Source organism: Eptesicus fuscus, chromosome 6 (assembly GCF_027574615.1).
Source record: "Eptesicus fuscus isolate TK198812 chromosome 6, DD_ASM_mEF_20220401, whole genome shotgun sequence".
In the NCBI taxonomy this organism is placed as follows: Eukaryota; Metazoa; Chordata; class Mammalia; order Chiroptera; family Vespertilionidae; genus Eptesicus; species Eptesicus fuscus.
This window is the reverse complement of record NC_072478.1, coordinates 14,084,603-14,106,829: the sequence shown is the minus strand read 5'-3', so window position 1 is coordinate 14,106,829 and position 22,227 is coordinate 14,084,603. Positions and strand designations below refer to the sequence as shown.

General features: G+C 54.5%; 1 protein-coding gene across 2 annotated transcripts in view; it reads right to left on the bottom strand.

The window, feature by feature from the left end:
- Positions 1–22,227, bottom strand: part of GFRA2 (GDNF family receptor alpha 2) — an 89,195-nt gene that overhangs the window by 4,955 nt on the left and 62,013 nt on the right. For both annotated transcript variants that reach the window (XM_054716806.1, XM_054716807.1), the window contains 3 exons: positions 8,939–9,048; positions 8,081–8,221; positions 5,584–5,756 (listed from right to left, as the gene is read on the bottom strand). In XM_054716806.1, coding sequence (XP_054572781.1) covers positions 5,584–5,756; positions 8,081–8,221; positions 8,939–9,048 — 424 coding nt within the window. The remainder of the gene's footprint in view (positions 1–5,583; positions 5,757–8,080; positions 8,222–8,938; positions 9,049–22,227) is intronic.

Genomic DNA, 22,227 nt, shown 5'->3' with positions numbered 1-22,227 from the left:
ACCCCAATAACTCACAGCTCCTCCCCACAGTTCAACCCCTCCCCTCTTACCTGACTATGGCCAAGATCTCCAGCAGGTCCCTCAGTCTCTCCCTTGCCAACCAATCTCCTCAGCTGTCAACTACCCTCCCAATCACAGTTCTCATCTTCTCATCAAGATACTCCCTGTTCAAAAGCCTTCATGGCCTCTCCACACTCACCATTCAACCTGCTCACTGGTCTTCATTCCCGCCCACCCCCACTCCGCGTTCTCGCCCATGTCCACTGCCTGCTGTCCCTCCAGATCCAGAGCAGGCAAACATTTCTCTGCAGAAGGCCAGACAGTAGCGATTTCAGGCTCTGCCGGCCATGCACTCCACTCCGCTCTGCCTGTGCACTTGGCCGATGTGTAAACAAGGGTGCGGTGTTGATCCAATAAAAAAATTCATCCACAAAGGCAGCACCCCAAAAGCAGCACCCCCTACTCAACCTCTCTGTGCTGCCCTGCCTCCCTGACATGCTCTGCTTGCCCCTCTGCTGGGCGCCCTCACCTACTCCGGTCCACTCCCACATCTCCACGTGGTCAACCTCCCTTTCTTCCAGGCCTAGCGGTGCCTTGACGAGGCGCTACTAGGCTGGATCCCACCACACAGGATCAGTCCTCTTGGTGCACCAATCACTTCCTCCCCCTGATCTTCGAAGCATGTCCATCCCACCCCTTTGGGGACCTAGGTACTGGCCCAGGAAGCTTGTCAGCCTCGGTGCCTGGAATACAGTGACATGCAGAAGAATTTATGTTGAATAAATGCATAAATGCAGAGGTGTTTGAATAAATGAATGACTGAGGGAGAGTTGGGGGAGGGAAGAAGGAATGCATGCAAGTCTCGCAAAGCTTTGAAACAAGCCATATTTAGAAATCAGGAATTGTGCCTGATAGACATACAGACACGTGGCAGGCCTCTCGGCCCCACTTTGACGGCCGAGGGCGTGTGAAGGAAGTGAGAACCCACCAGGGAACAGGCAGGAGGAGGAGGGGCCCGAGGCAGGTGGCTGCTGGCTGCTGAGTCCATGCAGGTGAGAGGTGAGGGGGCTGTGGCAACCCCTCCAAACTCATTTCTAATTCCCCCAGATGTGACGGACCATATCAAGGGTAAGAGCAGGAACTGGCTGGTGGAGACACGGAAAGCAAAGGGGACTGTGTTGCTGGGCCCCTTAGCACAAGGAAGGGTGAGCCTCCAGTTGACCTGATGGGCCCTGCAAACTGGCCCAGAGCAACCCGGGAGTGCCCAGGACCCTGGGAAGAAACCAGGGCCAGGGAAGGCGCTAACTCACTGCCAGCCTCCCCCATCCACACTGAAGCGGCCTGGTCCAGGCCCATCGTATGACCAAAGGGCCTTCTAACCGTCTTCCTGCATTCTCAACAGAAAGATGTCACCTCGCACATTCACGACACACGAAGGGCATCAGTGAGAGCGGAAAACAGAATAAATAGCTGCCTGCGACCAATAAAACAGACTGTTTCTACACTGGAAAGCAGGCAGTTCCAACAGAGCAATGAATTGGGGACTCGCGTTCTTCCCCTCCCTCTACAGAGCGCTAGTCCATGCCAAGCGCCGTGTGCTCAGTTATCCAGGCTACACTGAGGGCAAGAGGTGGCCAGTCTTCCAGGGATGCTGGCCTGGGAGCAGCGAGCAGAAGCATGCTGAAGGGGGACAATATGAGGCAAAGCAGGAGCCCTACGTAAGTGGAAGCCAGCCTTGCCTGAGCAGCATCAGGGGACCACTCGAGAGGCGACATCCAGGCAGAGAGGGTGGGAGAGAGGGAAGGAGAAGCACTTTGCTCAGAAGGACTGACTAGGCACAGCCAGCACCTTGCTTGCCCGGCCTTCAGGCCTAGCCCATGGGACAACTTCCCTGGGCTTCAGAAACCAAGGCCCTTGGATGAGGACACAAGATGGGCTGTCTCCTACAGGTTCCCTGCTCTAGGAGACATTCACATGTGTGTGTGTGTGTGTGTGTGTGTGTGTGTGTGTGTGTGTGTGTGTGTTTAGCAGGGCCAGAAGGGAGAGGGGAGAGGCCAATCTGCAGATTAAATTCCACCATGCTTTCTTCAAGTCCTGTTTGGGCACGGCCACTCGTTAGGGTCCAGCCAGGAGTAGAAATGAGGAGGCCGGGACTGGAGACTGAACCAGGATGCCCAGACACAGGCCAGCTCAGGGCCTCTGGGCTCCGCTATGGACATCCACGTCTGCGCAGCAGCCCCATCATGAGGACCTGGGTTCCCCTCTTCCACAGCAAACCCCCACTGTGCGAGAGTCCCGGGAAGGCAGGTGTGGGGAGCAGACAGCACAGCGCAGCCAGAAGGAAACCGCCCCAAGACTGGGAACTGGGGACTGAGGACTGGGGACAAGTTACTGGCCTCACTGGGCTTCTGTCCTTAAGAAGGAGATCTCAGAGTGCCACCTGGACCTAACATCCACTCATTCATATGGGGTCCCCGACTGGCTGCCATGTCTGGTCACTGAAAGGTCCCTAAGGTTCCTCCCAGGGCCCAGGTCTGTGGATGGGGAGGAGGATGGGGGTGTCTGGAGTGCAGGGCCTCCCCCCTCCCTTCCTCCTTCCTTCCCCCTTCCTCCCACCCCAACCACAGCTTCCTGTCTCTGTCCTCACCCAGGGGCTCCCTTCTGTAGCCATGGATTGCTGTCTTTCCCAAGGACCCCACATCGGCCACCATGGAGCCCTTCCAAGCAGAGGGAGGGGGTACGGGCTAAGGAAGGGACAAAGCACCCACAGCCTCCCGCGAGGTGAGGGCATGTATTCACCTGCACTCCCACACAGTAGGTGCTCATTTAAAAGACTGTTATTAAAATAGAACCAGGAGCCCCTGCCCTCAGCTTCAGTGAGAAGAAACCAGGGTGACGGTGGGTGGGCAGCCTCTGAAGGCCTGCTTCTCTCCCTTTCCTCCCAGGGGCTGTCCCCAGCTGTCCTGCCCAGAGGGGCAAAATCAGCAGACCCCCCGGAGTGCAGGGGCATGGGGCCAGGCCTTGGGGCTCCTGCCAGGCAGCCTCTGGAGCGTCCAGGACACATCACACCCACTATAGTGTTCCTCAATGTACAGGCCCAGTCATGTACATCACCTCTCATTTGGGTCAAACCAAAGCTAAGACAAGCCCCCAGATGGGGAGGCTGCAGAAAATCAGCCTCGGGTGAGAAGAAACCAGGCCACGATTCAGCAAACCTCTAAGGTGAAATGGGGGGAAGGGGAGTCGTAGTTCTCAGGCACTGAGTAGGCTGTGGTGGGGCAGGAGCCACGGCTTTGAACTTCCCACACCCATGGTCAACCACAGCAAGAGCCACTTGCTGAGACAGCATCCCCATGGGCGAGCCCGCCCCGACGGGCTAGGGGTGGAAGCGTGGCACATGGAGGCGGATGGTGCCTGGAGGGACATGTGGGCCACCTCCGAGCATGGCCACCTGACAGGTGGCACAGCCCCGATGGTGAGCTGCCTGCCACTCTAGCATGAAATTGCGCTGGCGACTGCCTGTGCAGCAGGCCCCGAGCCCCCGCCAGCCACCGCTCAAGTCCGCTCAGAGTAATTAGGAACCGCCCAAGGGTGGCACGACAGATCAGCCCAAATCAGGAGCGGGGCCTAATGGAGGGGAGCGGGGCACGGAAGGCCCAGGCGGCCTCGCATGAAGGCACGTGGAGGTCAGCTGTCACCACACAGGGCAGCCCACTGGACAGGGAAGGGTGTGGGCTTCCCACCCAGGATGGCCCCAGCACCGGCCCCTGGGGTGCAGTGGGCACCGGGGAACTGAATGCCTCCAGTAGGCCCAGTCCCTGCTCACAGCCTCTTCCTGGCACCATTAATTTTCCCCCCCCCCCCCCGCCCAGCTTTACTGAGATTATACATGACCATCAAAAATTGCATACAGTGTGGGACAAAAGTAGATTTACAGTTGTTCGTATGGAAAATAATACAATAATTAATAGATAATACAAGAATAAACTTTTATGTACTCACAACTGTAAACCTACTTTTGCCCCACCCTGTAAATTTAAGTTGTACACCTGATGACATCATATAGGCTGTGAAATATTCATCACAAGCCAATCAACAGGTCCATCACGTCACACCTTTACCATTTTCCTGGTTTTCCTAGTGTGAGAACAAATAAGGTCTAAGGTCTATTCTCTTAGCAAACTTCAAGCGCACTATATAATACCGTCAGCGACAGTCCCGCTGCTGTGCACCAGCTCTCCAGAACTCACCCACCTTCATGAATGAAACTCTGTAGTGAATGCCCACCCACTGCTCATCCCACCAGCCCAGCCCATTCAGACGGGTGTCTCCACTGGCACACAGCCGTGTCTGTTTCCCTTGCCTCCCACACCTGTGCTCAGGCTGTGCTCCCAACGCCCCCCACCATGGCTACACTTCACACCCCACCCACCTTCTTGGCCATTCCAATCCCAACTCCTGCCTGAAACATCCCCTATGCCACCCACCCACCACCTCACAGCTCCCTCCCTCCTCTGTTCCCCCTGGAATTCTGCATTCGGTCCTACTTTAGACTCTTTGTTCCAGGTATGTGTGTCTGTGTCTGAGTGTGAGAGAAAGCGAGAGAGAGAGTGAAAGTGTGTGTGTGTGAGTAGGCATGAGTGTATGTGAGTGTGTCAGTGAGTGTACATGGTTGTGTGTGTGTGTGTGTGTGTTTGTGTGTGTGTGTGTGTGTGTGTCAGAGAGAGAGAGAGAGAAGGCATGAGTGTATGTGAGTGCATGTCATTGAGTGTGCGTGGTTTTGTGTGTGTGTGTTTTGACTAGAACCAACCTAATAAGCAAAGAATCTACTGTAGCACAAGTGTGACATGACAGTAGGTCAGCAGAGAGAGAAGGTGAGTGGGGCACCCTATGGTGTACCTCCACAGTGCCACCTGTGTCCCATCGTGACCCTGACCGCCGTCCATATCTAATGGTTGTTAGACTGTTTGACCTTGGACAACACAATAAGGACCACAAAACCCAGGCTCGTGTCAAACTCATTCACCAGCATCTCTCCAGCATCTCACATAAGGACACAGACTGAGTACATAACCCATGTTGGATGGGTGAACAGACAATAGACAAGGCAAAGAAATGATCATCATGGGTCTTGGACTCAGATGTAGGTGAAATATTATGCCACCTCTAACTAGCTGTGATAGCTGGGCAGGTTGCCTGGGCCTTCTGGGTCAGGTCCTGTAAAATAAGAGCCACCTCTCTGTGTGAAAATTTAATGAAGTAGGGAGAGCTATTGGCTCATGCTTGGGAAGGAGCAGATGGCTGATACACGGTAACCATTCCATTTCTCCTGCACCCCCTGCTACCTGGTACAATCCTGTGATAGAGCAGGAGCTGGCTACTTGCAAGGTGAATGCCTCATGAATGAATAAATGGGCGACTAGCCCCCACCAATTCCTCCCTACCCTGGGTCCCTGATCCAAAGGGAGGAACCTGTGCACCCCGTTGGCTAACTTCCCACACCCGCCTCTGACAGCATGGTGCTTCTCCAGGCCCTCAGCCGCCCTGGCTCCATTCCCCAGCGGCAAAACCACACCCCCTCACCTCGACAGATGTGCAGGTGGTGATGACGCTGGTCCCCAGGTTGGTGCTGTCACTGAGATCATCTGGCAAAGAAGGTGTTTTCTCCACCCTAGGGGCCTGGGTGGCTGGGAAGGAGGGATTTTTGGGGGACAGGTTCACATCTGTGCCATTGCCAAAGGCCTGGATGGCGTTCCCTGTGGAGGGAGAGAGCAGGTAGACGCAGAGAATCAAGGGCACCTCCGTCACGTCTGCCCCTCGCCATCTCAGCCACTATGTTCCCTGTCACAGCCCAGAGCGGAGGACACGGTGCAGCTCGTCCACACTCAACTGCACCAAAGCTCCCCTTCAGATACGAGGTCCCCCACGTGGAGAAGAAAATAGCAAGAGGGAGATTAAAAAGACAAGAGACCAGAATAGAAAGAAACATAGGTGGTGAGGAAGGTGCTGGGAGTGTGGGAAGCCTGGAGGGAGGAGCGGGCCACACCCAGGGCAGCCAGCACCCTCTTCCCAGTGGCATTCAGTGCGCTGCAGACACGCCCGCTTCAGAGCTCCGCCACCCCAGCCCCCCAGGCACTGGTTCTCCAGGCTCCTTTGCCACCTCAGGTGCTTCTAGGTCCCCACCGCTGGCATTCCATGGGTCCCAAACTCGCCTTCATCCCTGAGTGGCCTCACCGACTCCCACACCATTAGTTAGCACTAACTCACTGAGGACTAAATTAATGGAACCTCTTGGACAAAACTGTCCCCAAGACTTAACCCTCAAACCAAATACCTAAAGAAGTTCCCACCTCCACGTCCTCAAGCTCATCATGTCTACACCTGAACCAGGCACCACTCCCTTCCGTGTCCACACTGTTTTCCCATGTTTCCAATCTGGAAGGTTTTATCTCTCCCTACCCAAACCCCCCAGTTTGCCTCCCTAACCACCCACTTCCTGCCGTTTGAGCCCATCTCCTAAAGCTCTCTCCCCTCCACCTCTTCCCTCCACCCTCGCTGACCCTGCTCAGGACCTCAGCCATCACTGTCCTCTCCCTCTGAGTGGACCCTCTGTGGGTCACTGGTCAGAACCACAACCCTACCTCACCCCTCCACACTGGACCAGAGAGTGAACCTCTGAAATGCACATCTGACCGGGAACCAGGTGCTGCCACTGCAGTGGCCCACACCACCACCCCAACTGCGGGAAGCCGTCCATTGTCAAACACTATCATGAAAGTACAACAAGGAACTCGGAAGGCTGATGAACCTTGAGCTTTAGCAAGGGCTAAAGCTATGCACCAATTGTTCTGTCGAGATAGTGGTGGCTCAAAGCAATTTCCTGACCTAATAGTCTCAAAGTAAATCTTTACTGATCTTTTTACTGACCGTTGAGACAGTCTGTCTGCTACTGGTTTTCTGTGCTTAACTAAGGGCAAAGATGTGTATCTAGAATAAAAGCTAACAGGTCAGGGCTTCAGAGAGCTTCTCTGCTAGAGGGAAGTTTCCACCTGGCCCCCATGCCTTCTAAATTCGTATTTCTTGTCTAGTGTTTTCATTTGTGCACAGCCCCTTCTTCAGATCCTGAACCCTTGCTGCAAATGGATGCGGCACCAACACCAGTGGGGACCACAGGATCCCCTTTGGGAGGAGGACTCCCCTCCTGCCCAGACAACTCCAGGCGACCCCATGCTCTGTAGCAAGGCTCTGTGGTCTGTGGTTCTCACAACTCACTCTGCCCAGGTGGACGGGCATGCCCTCCCTGCTGCTCCAGCTGACCAATGGCCCTGTCCCTCAGGGGGTCGCCTCTGAGGAGCCTCCAGGGGCTCCCTACTGCAGGCTGAGCTGGGTACCCCACCCTGAGCTCTGGGAGAGCTCTGTGCAGGCCTTTCCCCAGCACGTTCCCCCTGGACTGTGACCACACGGACCTCAGTCAGGCTGCAAGCTGCCCATGACAGGCACTACAACTTGTTTCTCTGAGTTCCCAGGGCCATACAGAAAGGCAGCATGGACAGATGGACAGAAGGAAGAATGAGGGGAAGGAGAGGGAGGGACCCTCAGGTGGGTGTGGGTAGCAGAGGTGTCAGTCTGAAGAGATGGAGGCAGACAGAGCTTGTGGCTCACCTTGTTCTCCAGCCTTTGGATTAGGAATTTGATAACTTGAAAAAAAAGTCACTGATTCCAATGGATCCTTAAAAATCGATCCCAAAGGGAGAAGCGACAGACAGCCGAGGGCCTCACCATGGGGCTGTCCCAGAGGACCTGTCTGAAGCTGTCAGCATAATAGACCAGAAACCTTCAGCCCTGACTTGACACAGGCTCACGGCCTCCAGTGGTAAACTGAGGCTGGCCCACAGACAGCTCCGGTGTGACTCGGAGAGCCCAGCCACCGTCTCCACAGGTGACACCCTGCTGGAGCAGCCCCACAGGTCACTGGCTGTCCCGATGGAGGAGGAAGGGCATGGTGCAGGCAGCCTCAGGTCCCCTTTGGGATGAGGGTGGGAGGGGCTGCCGGGGGGAGTTGGGGGGGGGGGGGGCTTACGAAGGCAGGGGTTCTCGGTGAAGTCCCTGAGGAACTTCTCACACTCCTCCTCCAGGTTCCCACTCCCCCGACAGCTGCACCAGGGGGACACCACGATGCCAGTGGGGCTGGAGTCCACGTAGTTGGGCGTCATGTCAAATCCTGGACAGGGAGAAAGGGAGGCAAAGGAGAGGAGAGCGGTGAGACCTCCTCTCTGGGCCCCCAGACCCAGGACCCCAAGATAAGAGGCTTGGAAGCCGTCCTCCTTCCCACGTGCCCCCAAACACACATACATCCCAACTCACAGTCCAAACTCTGAGTGTTACTATTCCAGGGAACCATGGGGTCAGCAGGGGGCAGAGGGCGTGGGGATGCCCTCCCACCCCCCACCCCTCACCCCCCGAGCGTGGCCCGTGCTTTCTCCTGACCCCCAAGCAGAGTGTGTTCTGGAGTTCACGCAACTGGGCTTACATCCTGGGCTTGGGTCCCAGTGCCAACATTTACTGGCAGGTGAACCTGTGCACGTTATTCTACTTCCCTAAGCCTCGGTTTCCCCATCTGCAGCATGGAGATCCCAGCACCTCCCTAGAAAGTGCTGTTAGGAGAATTAGACAATCAACTGCTCAGCACAGCACCTGCGATGTCAGACCCTGCAATCAATGTTCCTTTTCCTTCTTATTTTGAAATCCTTGTAGGTTCCTTGGGCCCTCCTCCTCCATGAAACAGCCAGCCTGGCCTCTGGTTTCCCATGGCAGCTCTATCCGAAACCACCACCAAGGAAGGCGAGCTCAGGTGTCCACCCACTGGCTGGACCTGGGCCTGGCCCCTGCCCGCTGGGCAGCTGGGCATCACCGTGAGCCCGGGCAAGGGGTGGCTTACCAATCATGCCCGCGTAGGAGCCCAGACACGCCTGGTAATTGTCGGCTGGACAGCTGGTGAGCGTCTGGTAGGAGGCGTGACAATTGGCGTGGAAGTCCGCCAGCCGGGACCTGGTGTTGGGAGAAGACGCATGGAGAGAACAAATTAGCGTGGCTGCCTTCCCTCCCGCCTCCTCTGCGGCATAGAGGTTCCTCCCAGCTTCCTGGACGGGAGGGAGCCAGGGAGAGGGAGAGGAGGAACATGGGGCCACCAAGCCTGGGGCTCGCGGCTGAGAGCTCCCAGAGGTGGGGGTTCCTGGAGGCCACACAGTTGAGGTTCATCGACTCCAGATGGATGGTTCAGTCAGAGCAACAGGGAACCAAAAATGCCCGGGACCAACGCAGGAAAGCGGGTGCCACCTCCTGCTTGGCCACACTCCCGGTGACCCGCCAAGTCCCTCTACACATCCCTCTTCCACCTGCAGAACCGCACGTGAACCCTGCCCTAGCTACCTCGCAGGAGGCAGTGAGGTCCAAGGAGTTGCCCCAGGGCGGAACAAGAGTGCCCCTGGGGTGAGATGCCTGGAGGGCGTTGCTCACCCATCTCTTCTTCACCAAACCAGAGCACAGCCTCCCGGCCCCAAGCCACCAGCTTACAGATCCCACCCAGTAGAATCAGCCTGACTGGGCCCACCTTCCTTCCCCTCCCCTCCCCATCACTGCCTCCTAGAGGCCAGTGCCCTTTGCCATGTGGTCAATGTATTATCATTTGTCTCACAGCAGCTGCAAGCGAGAGTAATAGGTCTTGCCCTAACCGGTTTGGCTCAGTGGATAGAGCATTGGCCTGCAGACTGAAAGGTCCCAGGTTCGATTCCAGTCAAGGGCATGTACCTTGGTTATGGGCACATCCCCAGTGGGAGGTGTGCAGGAGGCAGCTGATCGATGTTTCACTCTCAATGATGTTTCTAACTCTCTATCCCTCTCCCTTTCTCTCTGTAAAAAATCAATAAAATATTTTTTTTAAAAAAAAAGAGTAATAGGTCTTGTTCGCTGCTATGTTCCCAATGATGGCACACAGTAGGACCTCAACAGATACGTGCTCAGTGTGAACACCACAGAAGGACCAGAACCCAGCCCTTGACTCCCTATCCCAGCTCTTTCCACACGGTGAGGTCCCTCATAAAGTCATCCGGAAGCTCACCCTGAATTCAGCCCCCCAGGTTCTCCACCAAACTCTGTCCCATTTGAGGACAGAGGAGAGAGAGAAACAGACAGACAGGCCAGGATAGCCTGAGAGCACCACCCTCACAGAGGCGGCTGTGTGGGTCCCACCACAGGACAAATTCGGGTTTGCCTGATGCCCCAGGGTCCTGGGGGTGGGGGCTGGGAGAGGGAAGCTCTGCCTTCACCCTGCAGCCTGCAGAGGCAGCGAGTGCGGGAGGTGGGGCCCGGGGTTCTCACGTCAGCTGTGCCCCTGGATCACAGGGACTTTAGGTGAGTCCTTGCTTCTCAGGGACTGAGTTTCCTTGTTTATCAAATGAATAAAACATGCTCTTAGTTCCTGGTTTAAAAGCCATTTCTAGAGTTTGAGAAAATGAAAAAGCTCTGGAAATGAATGGCGGTGAGGGTTACACAACCGTGTGAACGCACTTCGTGCCACACACTGGGCACTGAGAAATGGACGCAAGGGTAACTTCTATGTTACGTATCATTTACCACGATAAAAAACGATCTCAGAAAACATGTTCACAGCCACCCTTTATCACGGAACCCTCACAAAGAATCTCAGATCTCCAACGCAGCTGTACGCTCGTCCCAGTTTACAGAGGAGGAAGCCGAGCCTCGGCGAAGACCAAGGTCCCGAGCTGCTCAGTGAGCCGGGCCTGCGTACCAGACTTCAACAGGGCGGGTGCCCAGCTGGCAGGCCCCCTGCTCCTGTGCAGAAGCCCTCAACGCCCTTCCAGACCCAGTGTTCTGCGGTGCTGGAAACATATTCTGTCTTTCGCAGGGAAAGAATGGGACCCAAGGTTCTCTCCACCTCCCTCCTGCCCATAAATCCGCCCTCTAGCTCCTCACACCCAGCCCCCAAGCAGAGAAAAGCAGCTTTTCCAACCCAGCCTCCAGCCCCCACAGGACAAGACTTCATATCACATGGAAGACCAGCGGCTGCCCACCCCACAACCCAGCAAATGAGGCGGGAGCTAGGAGAGGGTGAGAGGGGTGGCCTCTGCCCTCACCCCAGACCTTCAGGGACCTGAGAGGGGACAGGGACTTTAATAGGTTCAGGGGATCTGGAGGCAAACACAACCTCTAAACACCAGCTGTGGGATGAATTGTGTCACCCAAATCCCTGGTACCTGTGAATGTGACCCTGTTTGGAAATACGTTCTTTGCAGATGTAACCAAGATGAGATAATAATGAAGTAGGTGGGACCTCAATCCAATGACTGGTGTCCTCATTAGAAGAGGAGAAGAGCCCTAACAGGTTTGGCTCAGTGGATAGAGCGTCGGCCTGCGGACTCAAGGGTCCCAGGTTCGATTCCGGTCAAGGGCATGTACCTTGGTTGCGGGCACATCCCCAGTGTGTGTGTGGGGGGGGGAGGGGGGAGGAGCATGCAGGAGGCAGCTGATTGATGTTTCTCTCTCATCGATGTTTCTGACTCTCTCTCCCTCTCCCTTCCTCTCTGTAAAAAATCAATAAAATATATTTTAAAAAAAAGAAAGAAAGAAAGAAGAGGAGAAGAGACACAGACATGCAGCACATGCAGACGGAGGCAGGGGCTGCCGGGATGTGCCCACGAGCTCAGGACACCAGGGATGCTGGCAACACCGAATGCAAGAGAAAGGCACGGGACAGATTCTCCCGCAAGCCTGTCGGGGGGCCTGGCCCTGAGGACACCTCCAGAACTGTTGGAGAATAACTTTGTCTTAGGCCACCCAGGTTGTGGCACTTCGTTACAGCAGCCACACGAAACTCATACAGCACCTTCCAACACCACGTTGTTAGCTTTGGCCAAGTGTCTCCTCCAGAGGGGGGACATGGTGAAGCCCCAGCACAGAGGAGGCCCGCAGGCGAGCAGCATCGGGCGGACCCCAGCTCTGCAGGGATCACAAGCAGAGCCAGAGGGCCCCCATCTCCTTCCCGCCCAGGAGGCACCCAAATACCATCTCTTAGCCAAAACACAGGAGTCTGTCCAATGCCATTTGATCACAGTTAGGGCCTGGCTCCCTCCTGCTGCTTCCCCAGTGTCCCCCTGCCGTCCTGCCCTATGAAGTCCTTTCTGACCGCCTCCACCTCTGTATTCCAGCTGCAGACAACATCTGGACCAAGCAAGCAAATACTTAATTGTATAGACATCTACTGTTGTTGCCCTGTTGGTCTCTCCAACTGGAACCCACATTCCCAAGGGACAGACCCTACTGATTTCTTCATCCAAACCCCTTGGGTCTGGATGCGGTGGTAGATATCTACCCATCCTTTCTCTGAACACATGCTGAGCCCCTGCCACGTGACCGAGAGACTGAGGGTGGGAATGGCATGCCGGTCCCTGCAATGTCAGAAAGGAATTCCCAGCAAATGGGGACAGGGTCCTGTGGGAGCAACTGCCCACTAAGCAGACCCGAGGGCCCCCCTGCAGGTGAGGGAGCCTCCCAGACGGCCTCTCAGTGAGGAGGGGCGGGCAATCCCGCTGCTGCAGAGGAGAGGGTCTGTCACCAGGCCACGCTCTGCCCATCCCTGTGATGCGGCCTGTGCTCAGTGTCCCCAGTTACCCAATGGGGGAGCCATGCCAGCCCCCCTCCCTCACAGGGGCCTGAGAGACATGGGCACAGAGGAGAGGCATCTATCACCCTTATCTCCCCTCCACCCGGGCGCCTCGTCCCAGCACTGTGCCTGCCACGGGCAAGTACACAGCGGGAGCAGCTTTCCCTGTGTCTGATAAAAGAAAAAGACACCTGTTACCTGCCACGGTGGATGTGGGTCCCATGCAAGCAGTGTGAACAGGGAGACGGTTCCCTCACCCCTCCCTCGCCTCCAGGGGCCAGGCACCCCACTGGACAACAGGTGAGCGCTGCCCTCCTGCCCCCACATCACTTTCCCTGCCAGGCTGAGGACACAGGAGGAGGAGGCAGGTCCCCCCGAAGCCAGGCACCATGCACTGAGCCACAGGGTGACCAATACGGAAGGGCTGCCTTGCTCCCCGGAGGCCATGGCCTACTTCCTTCATGGCAGGCCACAGCTCTATCCAGACACAGGGAGGGGGAGCAGGCCCAAGACCAGCAGACGGCGAGAGGAAGCGGGGGGGGTGGTGAGAGCAGGCAGCCTTGGCAGGCGAGAGTGGCAAATGGGGCCATTTAGGAGGATGTCCCATCCAAGTCTCCAGGAGGCCTCTGATTACTCAGGTCCTCTCCTCCCCGCAAGACACACTGAAGTCCCCGGCAGCCAGAGCACTCTGTCAACATGAGAGCACATGGTGTCAATTTCCCTCAAGCCATGACTCGCTCGACTCCAACCACAACACATAGCAGCCCTGGGAGGTGCAGACCAAGGCAAATGGTATCCTTGCACATGCATGGCGAGCCAGCTGGGATCTCTGCACCATTGCTGGGCCAGATGCCACTCTCCCTGCAGGCGCCTTCGGTCACCTGTCTCATGGACTCTGCTCTCCCTGCCAGGACAGGCCTTCCTGGATCAGCCCCATCGCTGCTCAGATGTCTTCCTTTCAGAGCCCCCAGAAGAGAGATGGCATCAAAGAAAGCGGGAGAGAGAGAAAGACAAGCAGACCACGAAGCGAGAAAAGCAGAGAGCCAGCAAGAGAATCAATATGAACACAAGCCAAGTCCATCTCGCCGAGATCAAGCGAAGACTGCCAAGTGAGCGCGGGGCAGCAGGTGGGTCTGTCCAAAACACAAACCCTCTGTGGGCTTGTTTCATCAGCAGCTGTAGCCTATTCAATCACAGGAAATCAGCGGAGAGACGGAGAGGGACACTTGACCCCCAACTTGATTAAACAATTGCCAGATTAAATACAGGACACCCACCTAATTTGAATTTCAGATAAGCAATAATACACCTTTTTAGTGTAAGTGTGTCCCGTGCGTATTTGGAGCATGCTTACATTAACCAGCATTCCACTGTCTATCTGGAATTCAAATGTAACAATTATTTGTTAGACCCCGCAATCCTGTTTGATGGGCAGATTGGCTCCTGCAAAGTCAAGATGTGTGAAGACCGCCCCTCGCAGCAGAAATCATGCAGATGGGGTGCAGGGGTGCGTGGACTTCCTACAGGTCAGCGATTCTCCAAGTGTGGTCCGAAGACCAAGGCGTCAACTGGGACTCTGGTGGAAATGCACATTCCCGGGCCCCGCTCCAGGCCTAGCAGGTCTGACATCCAGAGCAGGGCCCAGCCACCTGTGCTTTGCCCAGGTCACCTCCAGGTGACCTGGAGGCAAGTGCTGCCGGGGACGTGGCCGCTGCACAGGCTGCAGAGCTGGTCTCAGCTTTCACTGCCCCCGCTCCAGGCCCAGCCAATGAAGAAAGTGAAGCTTCAGGCCACAGCTCATGGTTACATGGCAAGGAGTACGCATGTTTATACACACACACACACACACACACACACACACCTACACACACACACACACACACACACACACCCCTATACATACACACACCTATACACACACACTTACACACACCTACACAAACACCTATACACACACACACACACACACACACACACACCTACACACACACACACCTATACACACACCTACACACACACACACACACACCCCTATACATACACACACCTATACATACACACTTACACACACCTACACAAACACCTATACACACACACCTATACACACACGCACACACACCTACACACACACACCTATACACACACCTATACACACACACACACACCTACACACACACCTATACACACACCTACACACACACACACATACACACACCTACACACACACACACACACACACACACACACACACACCTGTCCCCACACAGACACAGCTACACTTGGACACGCCTCTCAGTTCCATGCTTTGGTCTTAGTCAAGAAGAACGTACAGGTACCAGTTGTCAATGAGACACCCCCTTAACCCAGATTGTACCCAAACACATACACTTTCTCAAATCTGTCTGGCCTCGTATAAAATTGGGGTGAATTGCTCCCACAGAACCCCCAAACATTCCAATGCTGGCCAACACAGGGCTGTTTGGCCTGAAGTTATTGTCAATGTCCCAAAGTTCCAACTTTTCAGGAAACCCGTGTTCTACTGGTTGGAGAAATGGAGAAAGAGGAAAGGGAGCTAGTGTTCACTGAGAACCTACTATGTGCCGGACACTGCTCTCTCATTTAATTCTGAACAACCCCATAAAGTAGACGGAGGTGATGATGTCACTGTGCAGACAGGGTCGCTCCAAGAGGCAGGACACACGTGCATATCCCGCAGCCAGCACACCCGGGCCAGGCACCTCCCCGTGAGGGCAGGGTCCTTTCTCCGGCTCTGCTGCCAGGAGCCCCGGCTGCTAACAATGCTTCCAGGGTAGCCACCAGCACGGCCTCACGCAAACCAATAGGGCACTGCAATATTGCATGGAGGCAAGAAAGGGCTCCCAAGAAGAGCAAATCACTCATCACGGCTTCCCAGACAATTTATGGGAATGCAGAGCAAACGGCTTTACTAGGCCCACGTGCCTCTGGAACGGCTGCCTGAGGCCCCGTCAGCGGTGCAGGGCCTCGTTAAGTGGCTTTGGTGTACGTGACACTGAGAAAGGGGAAGGTGGATTTCACCCTCGCGGCTGTTTTCTGACACCTCCGGGGTTCACTGTGGACAGCCTGTCCTCCATCCTTTCCTGTCTCCTCTAGGACACAGCCACCACTCGCTTCATGGCGTGAGGTACCAACCGCTTCCTTCCCTCCTGTGCACCCCGAAAGTGCACACTGGGAACTTATTCTTTCTGCCCAGAAGAGCTGCTCCCCTCGGGGTGGGTGGGCTGGGGACTTCCTCCTCCAGCCAGGCTGTCAACCATAGCACCCACCCTCCTGGGCTGCAGGAGGACACATGACCCAGGCAGGACAAACCACACAGTTCTTTTCCCAGCCACACTGACTGGTCCAGGGAGAAGGATGATAGAGGCTGGGCCAGACGGGGCCCTTCCCTGAAGTCTTGCTGGTGGAGCAGGCATGGGAGAGCATCCTTCCTTCTGGCTATGAGACTGCATAGGTGTGAGCCCAGAGCAACGGGAACCAAGTTCCAGCCTCATGGCACAATACAAATAAGTAGCTACACTGAGGAGAGAAGCAGAAACAGAGAGAGAGAGAGAGAGGGAGGGAGGGAGGGAGGGAGGGAGGGAGGGAGGGAGGGAGGGAGGGAGGGGGGGGAAGAGAGAGAGAAGGAGAGATAGAGAGAGAGAGAGAGAGACCCCCATTTGTATTAGAGTCCTAGGATACTCTCCTGCCCTTTCTCTCTTTTATTGGGAACTAACAAATTCCTTTTTAAGTTTTCTTAAGCTAATTGGGTCTCCCTCACTTATAACAGAAAACATGACTACTATTTAGCTTCGCTCTCTGATTTGATATGATGTTCTCTGTCAAGTGCAAAGCAACCAGAAAGTACACACTGGGAAGGACACAGGCCAAAACCCAAACCCACAAAGGGTATGACTAACCCACACAAAAGAGCCAGGGCAGGAGCACTTCAGCGAGAGCCACTCGGAAAATGAACGACGGTGAAATTCAGGGAGGAAGACGCTCCGGGCCTTGCGTCCTTACCCCGCCAGCCAGAGGGGAATGGCTCAGACAGATAAGCCACAGAAAGCCACCTCACTATTTAAAATGACAAGGATGAGGACTGCACCAATATATGAAAATTCAAACACGAAATCATGTGAAGGGATAAAAAGCAGGAGACAGGACAGTTTATGCGCCCTGGTCACAATCAGGGGAAATCGTGAGCTTAGGAAACAACAAGATCCAGAAGTAAATTTCAGAAGATGCTAATACAACCCGCTGTTCATTATGTTCTCTTTTAATAAAGTCATTTTAAGACTGTAATTATTTCTTTACATTTAATGGTATGGGGCCTATGATAAGCAATGCTGTTTCTAGCCTTCAGTTAGACAAAACGTTGTTGGTTCTAGAAGCATCAACACATTCGGTGGACTCTCTGTCCAAGACAACAAGGCTGAGAGAGAAAAGCTGCCAGCTCAGAGGACGGGCTCCTCAGCCTGGGGCAGCTCTGATTCCCACTCCTAGGAGCTGGCAGGTTGGAGACAGAGCCTGATGCCCCGCTGGGAAATGCAGATGGAACCCTTCTGGACACGACCAAGACCTCGGGGCAAGCTGTTGCAGGTAGAAATGTGGGATCTCCACTCACAGGAGGCCCTGGATTCTTCGAGCATCCTTCCCCACCCCACACCCCCACTCCAGCCCCTCCACAGAAGCACTCCCCGGTCGTGAAGTCCAGCTTCTGACATCACGTCGTGCTGACGGGGTGTGAGCCTTGGCCCAGCTACTCACTAGCTGTGTGGCCATGAGTAGGTCCTTAAACCTCTCCAGGCCTCTGCTGCCTCATCTGTAAAATGGAGGTAGTACCAGTTCTTCCCTCACGGGGTTGTGGGGAGGGTGAATGAGATGTCCAATGAGCAAATGGACGAAAGTGCCCGGACAACGCCTGGTGTGCAGCGGGTGCCCAGCAATGCCCAGCAATGCCCAGCAATGCCTGCTGCTGCTGTTCCTGCGGTGGGGGCACCGCTGACCACCCCTGAGCACGAACACTGTGGAGAGGCACAAGCTCTTTCTCTTCGGAACAAAGGGACGTCACACCTCTGACCTACTGACAAGCACCTCCGGCCTTTATACGGCGTCACGCAAAGTCCTTCCACTGACATCACCACATGTTATTCTGACAGTGAGTCTCTGAAGTTGGCAGGCCTGCCCTGTTTTACAGATAAGGAAACAGAAGCCTCGGGAGGTTAATTAATTAACCCACATCCCAGCAGCGGGGCCAGAGGCTCAGCTCCAGATCTTACTCCTGAGCCTGTGCGCTTTCCCTGCCACCGTGCTGACCCTTCCCCTACCAGCCATCTCTTTCCCAGCCCACTACTCTCCCCCGGCCCTGGCACTGCAGCCACAGAACCAGGGAGGCTGATTTCTCTTCCGGCATCCCCCCCGCCTTGTCCCTCTTTCCAATGCAGCCTGGAGCTCACCCAGCATCCTCTCTCTCCTCCAGATGAGCCATGAAACCGTCCACAGGAAATGACCTGAAGAGGCTGTGGTTTGAGCCACTGGACCCCAGCTGACCAGAAGCAATCAGTTAGACCCAGGCCACCATCAACAGTCTGACACACCAACCACAGTGGCCAACCCACACCTGCTCTGAGAGAGGATCAGGAGGGTCCGATGGGACAGAAGTCAACCCACGCCCACATGGATCTCCCACCTGGGGCCCAAGATGGGAGCCCAGACCACTTCCTTCTTCCGGACACCGCCAGGATACACTCCTCTGAGTCCTCTAACAATACAGGCATGTGGGCAGGTACCCTTCTCTCCTTCCCCCCGCCCCCATCCCTTCACCTATGTTCCAAACCTATTATTACCCCGTAAAAAAGAGAAAAGAATTAAATGTATGCAGCATTTGATTTTAATTGAAGGACTGTTCTATTTCATTGAACTGCTAAGTAAGCTGAACAAGAGATTGTGTTTACATAAGCAAACCCCAAGTCACTATAGACTTGCTGTCACATTAAGTCAATACTTATGAAGGCTCTCTATTTAATTATTCAGTAAGGATTGACTTATTATTGTGTTAAGAGTGTGGTTAGCCTTGAGCTAGGTAGCCAGCCAGCTGAAAGATTTCTTTCAACTTTCTCTGAATGCTGATATGGCTCTTGCTAGCAGGATAAGGTTAGGTTTCTTCCATCTCTCCCTCCCCATGCCCACTCCCCTCCTGCTGCAGAACAAACACCTCCAGGTCCACTGTCCCCAAGTCAGGGGTAGCAGGCCATCCGTGGTGGCCAAGGAGTGGGCAAGGTCCCAGTCGCGAGTGGCCCACCCCTCACATGGTCTTCCTAACCCCAGTAATTAGTCCTGAAACTCTGACACCTGGGCTCTCATTAGCTTAGTGTTTCTGTTCTTAGGTCAAGCTGTTCTGACCTCCTCGTTCCTGTTCCAGATGCCCAGGACCTCCTACTCAAGGACCCAGTCCCCTCCCACCTTTGTTAGTCCCAGCACTTCCCCTCCCTTCAGCCTCCAGGGAATGTGTGTGTCAGCCTTCGCAATCCATCCCAACCCTATTATTCCATGGCATATTCTTGCAGAAGTTCAGATAGGTTCTTACATCAAATCTCATTTCCTGGGACGTAACATTTGAGGAAAAGAACCCCAGAGGTAGATGATTAGCCGAAACTGCAGACCCACAAGAGAGGCGTAACGATTATGGACAAAATCCCAGCCGCCAAGCCACCTCATTCAAACCCCAGCTCTGTAATCGCACGGCTACAACCCCTGAGCCAGTTATTTACCCTCTGGGAACGTCCTCATCGACAGCAATGGTCTAGTCATCTCTGGTAAGAGGACCCGAGATTCCTGGACAGCACCTAGGACCATGCCCACGAGCTACTCTGGTGACTACAGCCCCACTAACATCCCCAAAGGAGGACTCCCTGGCCTTGGACAGCCCATCATTTGCCACCCTGATCCCCACCTACCATTGGCCCCCTGCTGATCTATATCATATCATCTGTCCTTCTCCTCCTCTCTCCCACCCCAATCCCTGTAGCAATATCAAACCACACACGTTCCCAATTGTGATATTGCACAGATCCTTGTCCCTCGGTGCCACCGCTGCCAGGAATGCCTGCTCCCAACCACGTCCTCTTTAAAACCCCTTCCAGGTCACCCTTCCAAGCCACTTCTGGGGCCAGCTCTTCCAGAAAACCTTCTCTGAATGCCTTGTCCCAACTCTGAACATGTTTCACAAATTCCAGTTACTGCACTTGCACCGCCAACCATATCGTAAGTTATGTTTTTCATATCTGTTTCTCCCAACTGAGAAAACCAGGTTCAGAACAGAAATCATTTAATTAGTGTTTGAGTCTGCAGGGCCCATAGTAGTGATTGACACCAAACAGGAACTCAGCATCCGTTGGATGGAAGGAGAAAGGGAGAGATGGAAGAAAGAATGGATGGGTGAATGGATGAGTGGGTGACTGGATGATGGATAGATGGATGGGTGACTGGATGGATGGATGGGTGGATGGGTGGATGGGGACTACATCTGAAGGCACAGAAGACTTTCCTCTAAGCAGGAGGAGAGTCAAGAACTATTCTAAATAAATAAAAATTACAAGCAGATTTCCAGCTGGCAGCACAGCCAAAAGCATCACCGTTGCATTACCCTGGTCACCAAGATAGCTCAGCCCCCACTGGGACTGTCTTCCTCCCCTCCTCACATCCTGCCTCGTGGCTGTTGGGAACTTGGAAAAGTATCTTTGTCTGGTAATAGCCATTCACTCAAGGAGGCCCCAGAGACCTGCAAAAATTAACACACATCCTTAAGCACCACTCTTAAGGCAAAGAAGTGCCTTGAGGACTTACAGAGGAAATCCAATGGGCCTCTGTGGAGAAAGGCTGGGTAAACTGTCCATTCTCAGACAGGCAGAGAGTGAGGGACCAGTGACAAGCCAGGGCATCTGGGTCAGATACCCGCTGCTCACAAGCCGTGAACCCTGGAAATGTCATTGCACCACTCAGTTCCTGTCTGATACCCCCACAGAAGAGAGTCCGGAATGACCCACATATGCAAAAGTGCTTTTAGAAAATAGAATGCACCATCTACCTGTTTATTCTTTTTCTCTTTGGGAATAAAAAGAGAGAGAGAATGAACAGGACTATTAAACCCAAATTATGTTCCTCAGCTGAGTAGCCAGACCAGCTTCTAGCGCAGGGGCCAGAGCAGGGGCAGGGGGTGGGGGTGGCAGAGCAGGTACGGAGCCTGCACACCACCACCCAGACCCGCTGGGAAGTAGGAGGGACCAAGTGTGGTGGGGATCTGCTCCCAGAGAGCACTGGGCAAACACGCCCCAGGCCCCTCGGCCTCTATTCCAGGCCTTCTAGAAGGGACAGACCACACAGATGAATATTCCTCCCATCAAATATAGTACCCACATCCAGGCAGCTATGCCGCCATAGGAGTCTTTCTCATTATATAGACTAATGAGAACACTGTGCTTCTCTGGAGCAATTCATCAAGGCAACATCCATTATAAATGACATTTTTCCTGAACTAACAAAGGATGTGAGGCTGGGGAAACTGGTTAAAGGGAAATATTTAGCTGATCCCAGAAACCATTCCAAAATTAATGACCCGCCCCCTTGCTGGCCAGTGCTCGCTCTGTGCTTCCGCCTCCCACTTGGACCCCGTGCCCTGGCCACAGGGCCACCGAGTGGCAGGTTGGGGGAGGGGGCAGGGCTGGCTCCCAGGGATGTGCTGCCCTCGGAGGAGAGGGAAGTTGTCCACAGCAGCATCGCTGAAGCATATAAGACCAGATTATTTGTGGGCCCAACTTGCTGAGGCAAGATGAAAAATATAGCAAACTGCAGCTGCTGAACTCAGCTCTTTTGTTTTTTCTTCCTTCTTTCCCCTTCGCTGAGGTTAGTGTTTCACAAAAAGGGCTTTAAAAAAAAGTGAAAGCTATAAACTGGGGGGTTCCAACCTGTCAGCTGAGGTCAAGCACACAGAGCAGCATCCCGGGAGGAGAGAAGATGGGCTGTTTGTCTCACCTGCAAGCTGGATGCTCGCTCACGCACGTTCCCACACACAAGCCGGTGTGAGGGCCCTGCACCTGACAGAGGCCAGGCCTCACAGCCCCTCAGGTAAAGAGTCCTCATTTCTCCCAGTCACAGGCCCTTCCCCTAGGTCCTAACTCTTGTGTGGCTTCTCCCTGTTTCTACTCTCCAACTCCAAAGTGAGCAACAACTTCAAGTAACCCTTCAAAATCAAAGGGCCAGGAGCCAGGCCTGGTGCTGGGCCAGCATGGAGTACACGAAGCCACAATCCTGCAAAGGGTCAGCTTCTACCAGTGCCTCCATGGGGAGTGGACTGGGTGGAAATCAGAGGGGACACGCAAATCACTCAGGGAGAGCGGTCAGTAGCCCTCTACACCTCTGCTATAAATCAATGACACATGGACCTGGAGCTTCTGAGAATCTGAACTGGAGCCTCCAGCTTCTTCAACTAAGGAGAAGATAAAGAATACAGGCAGGCCGTTCCCAGAGGGCAG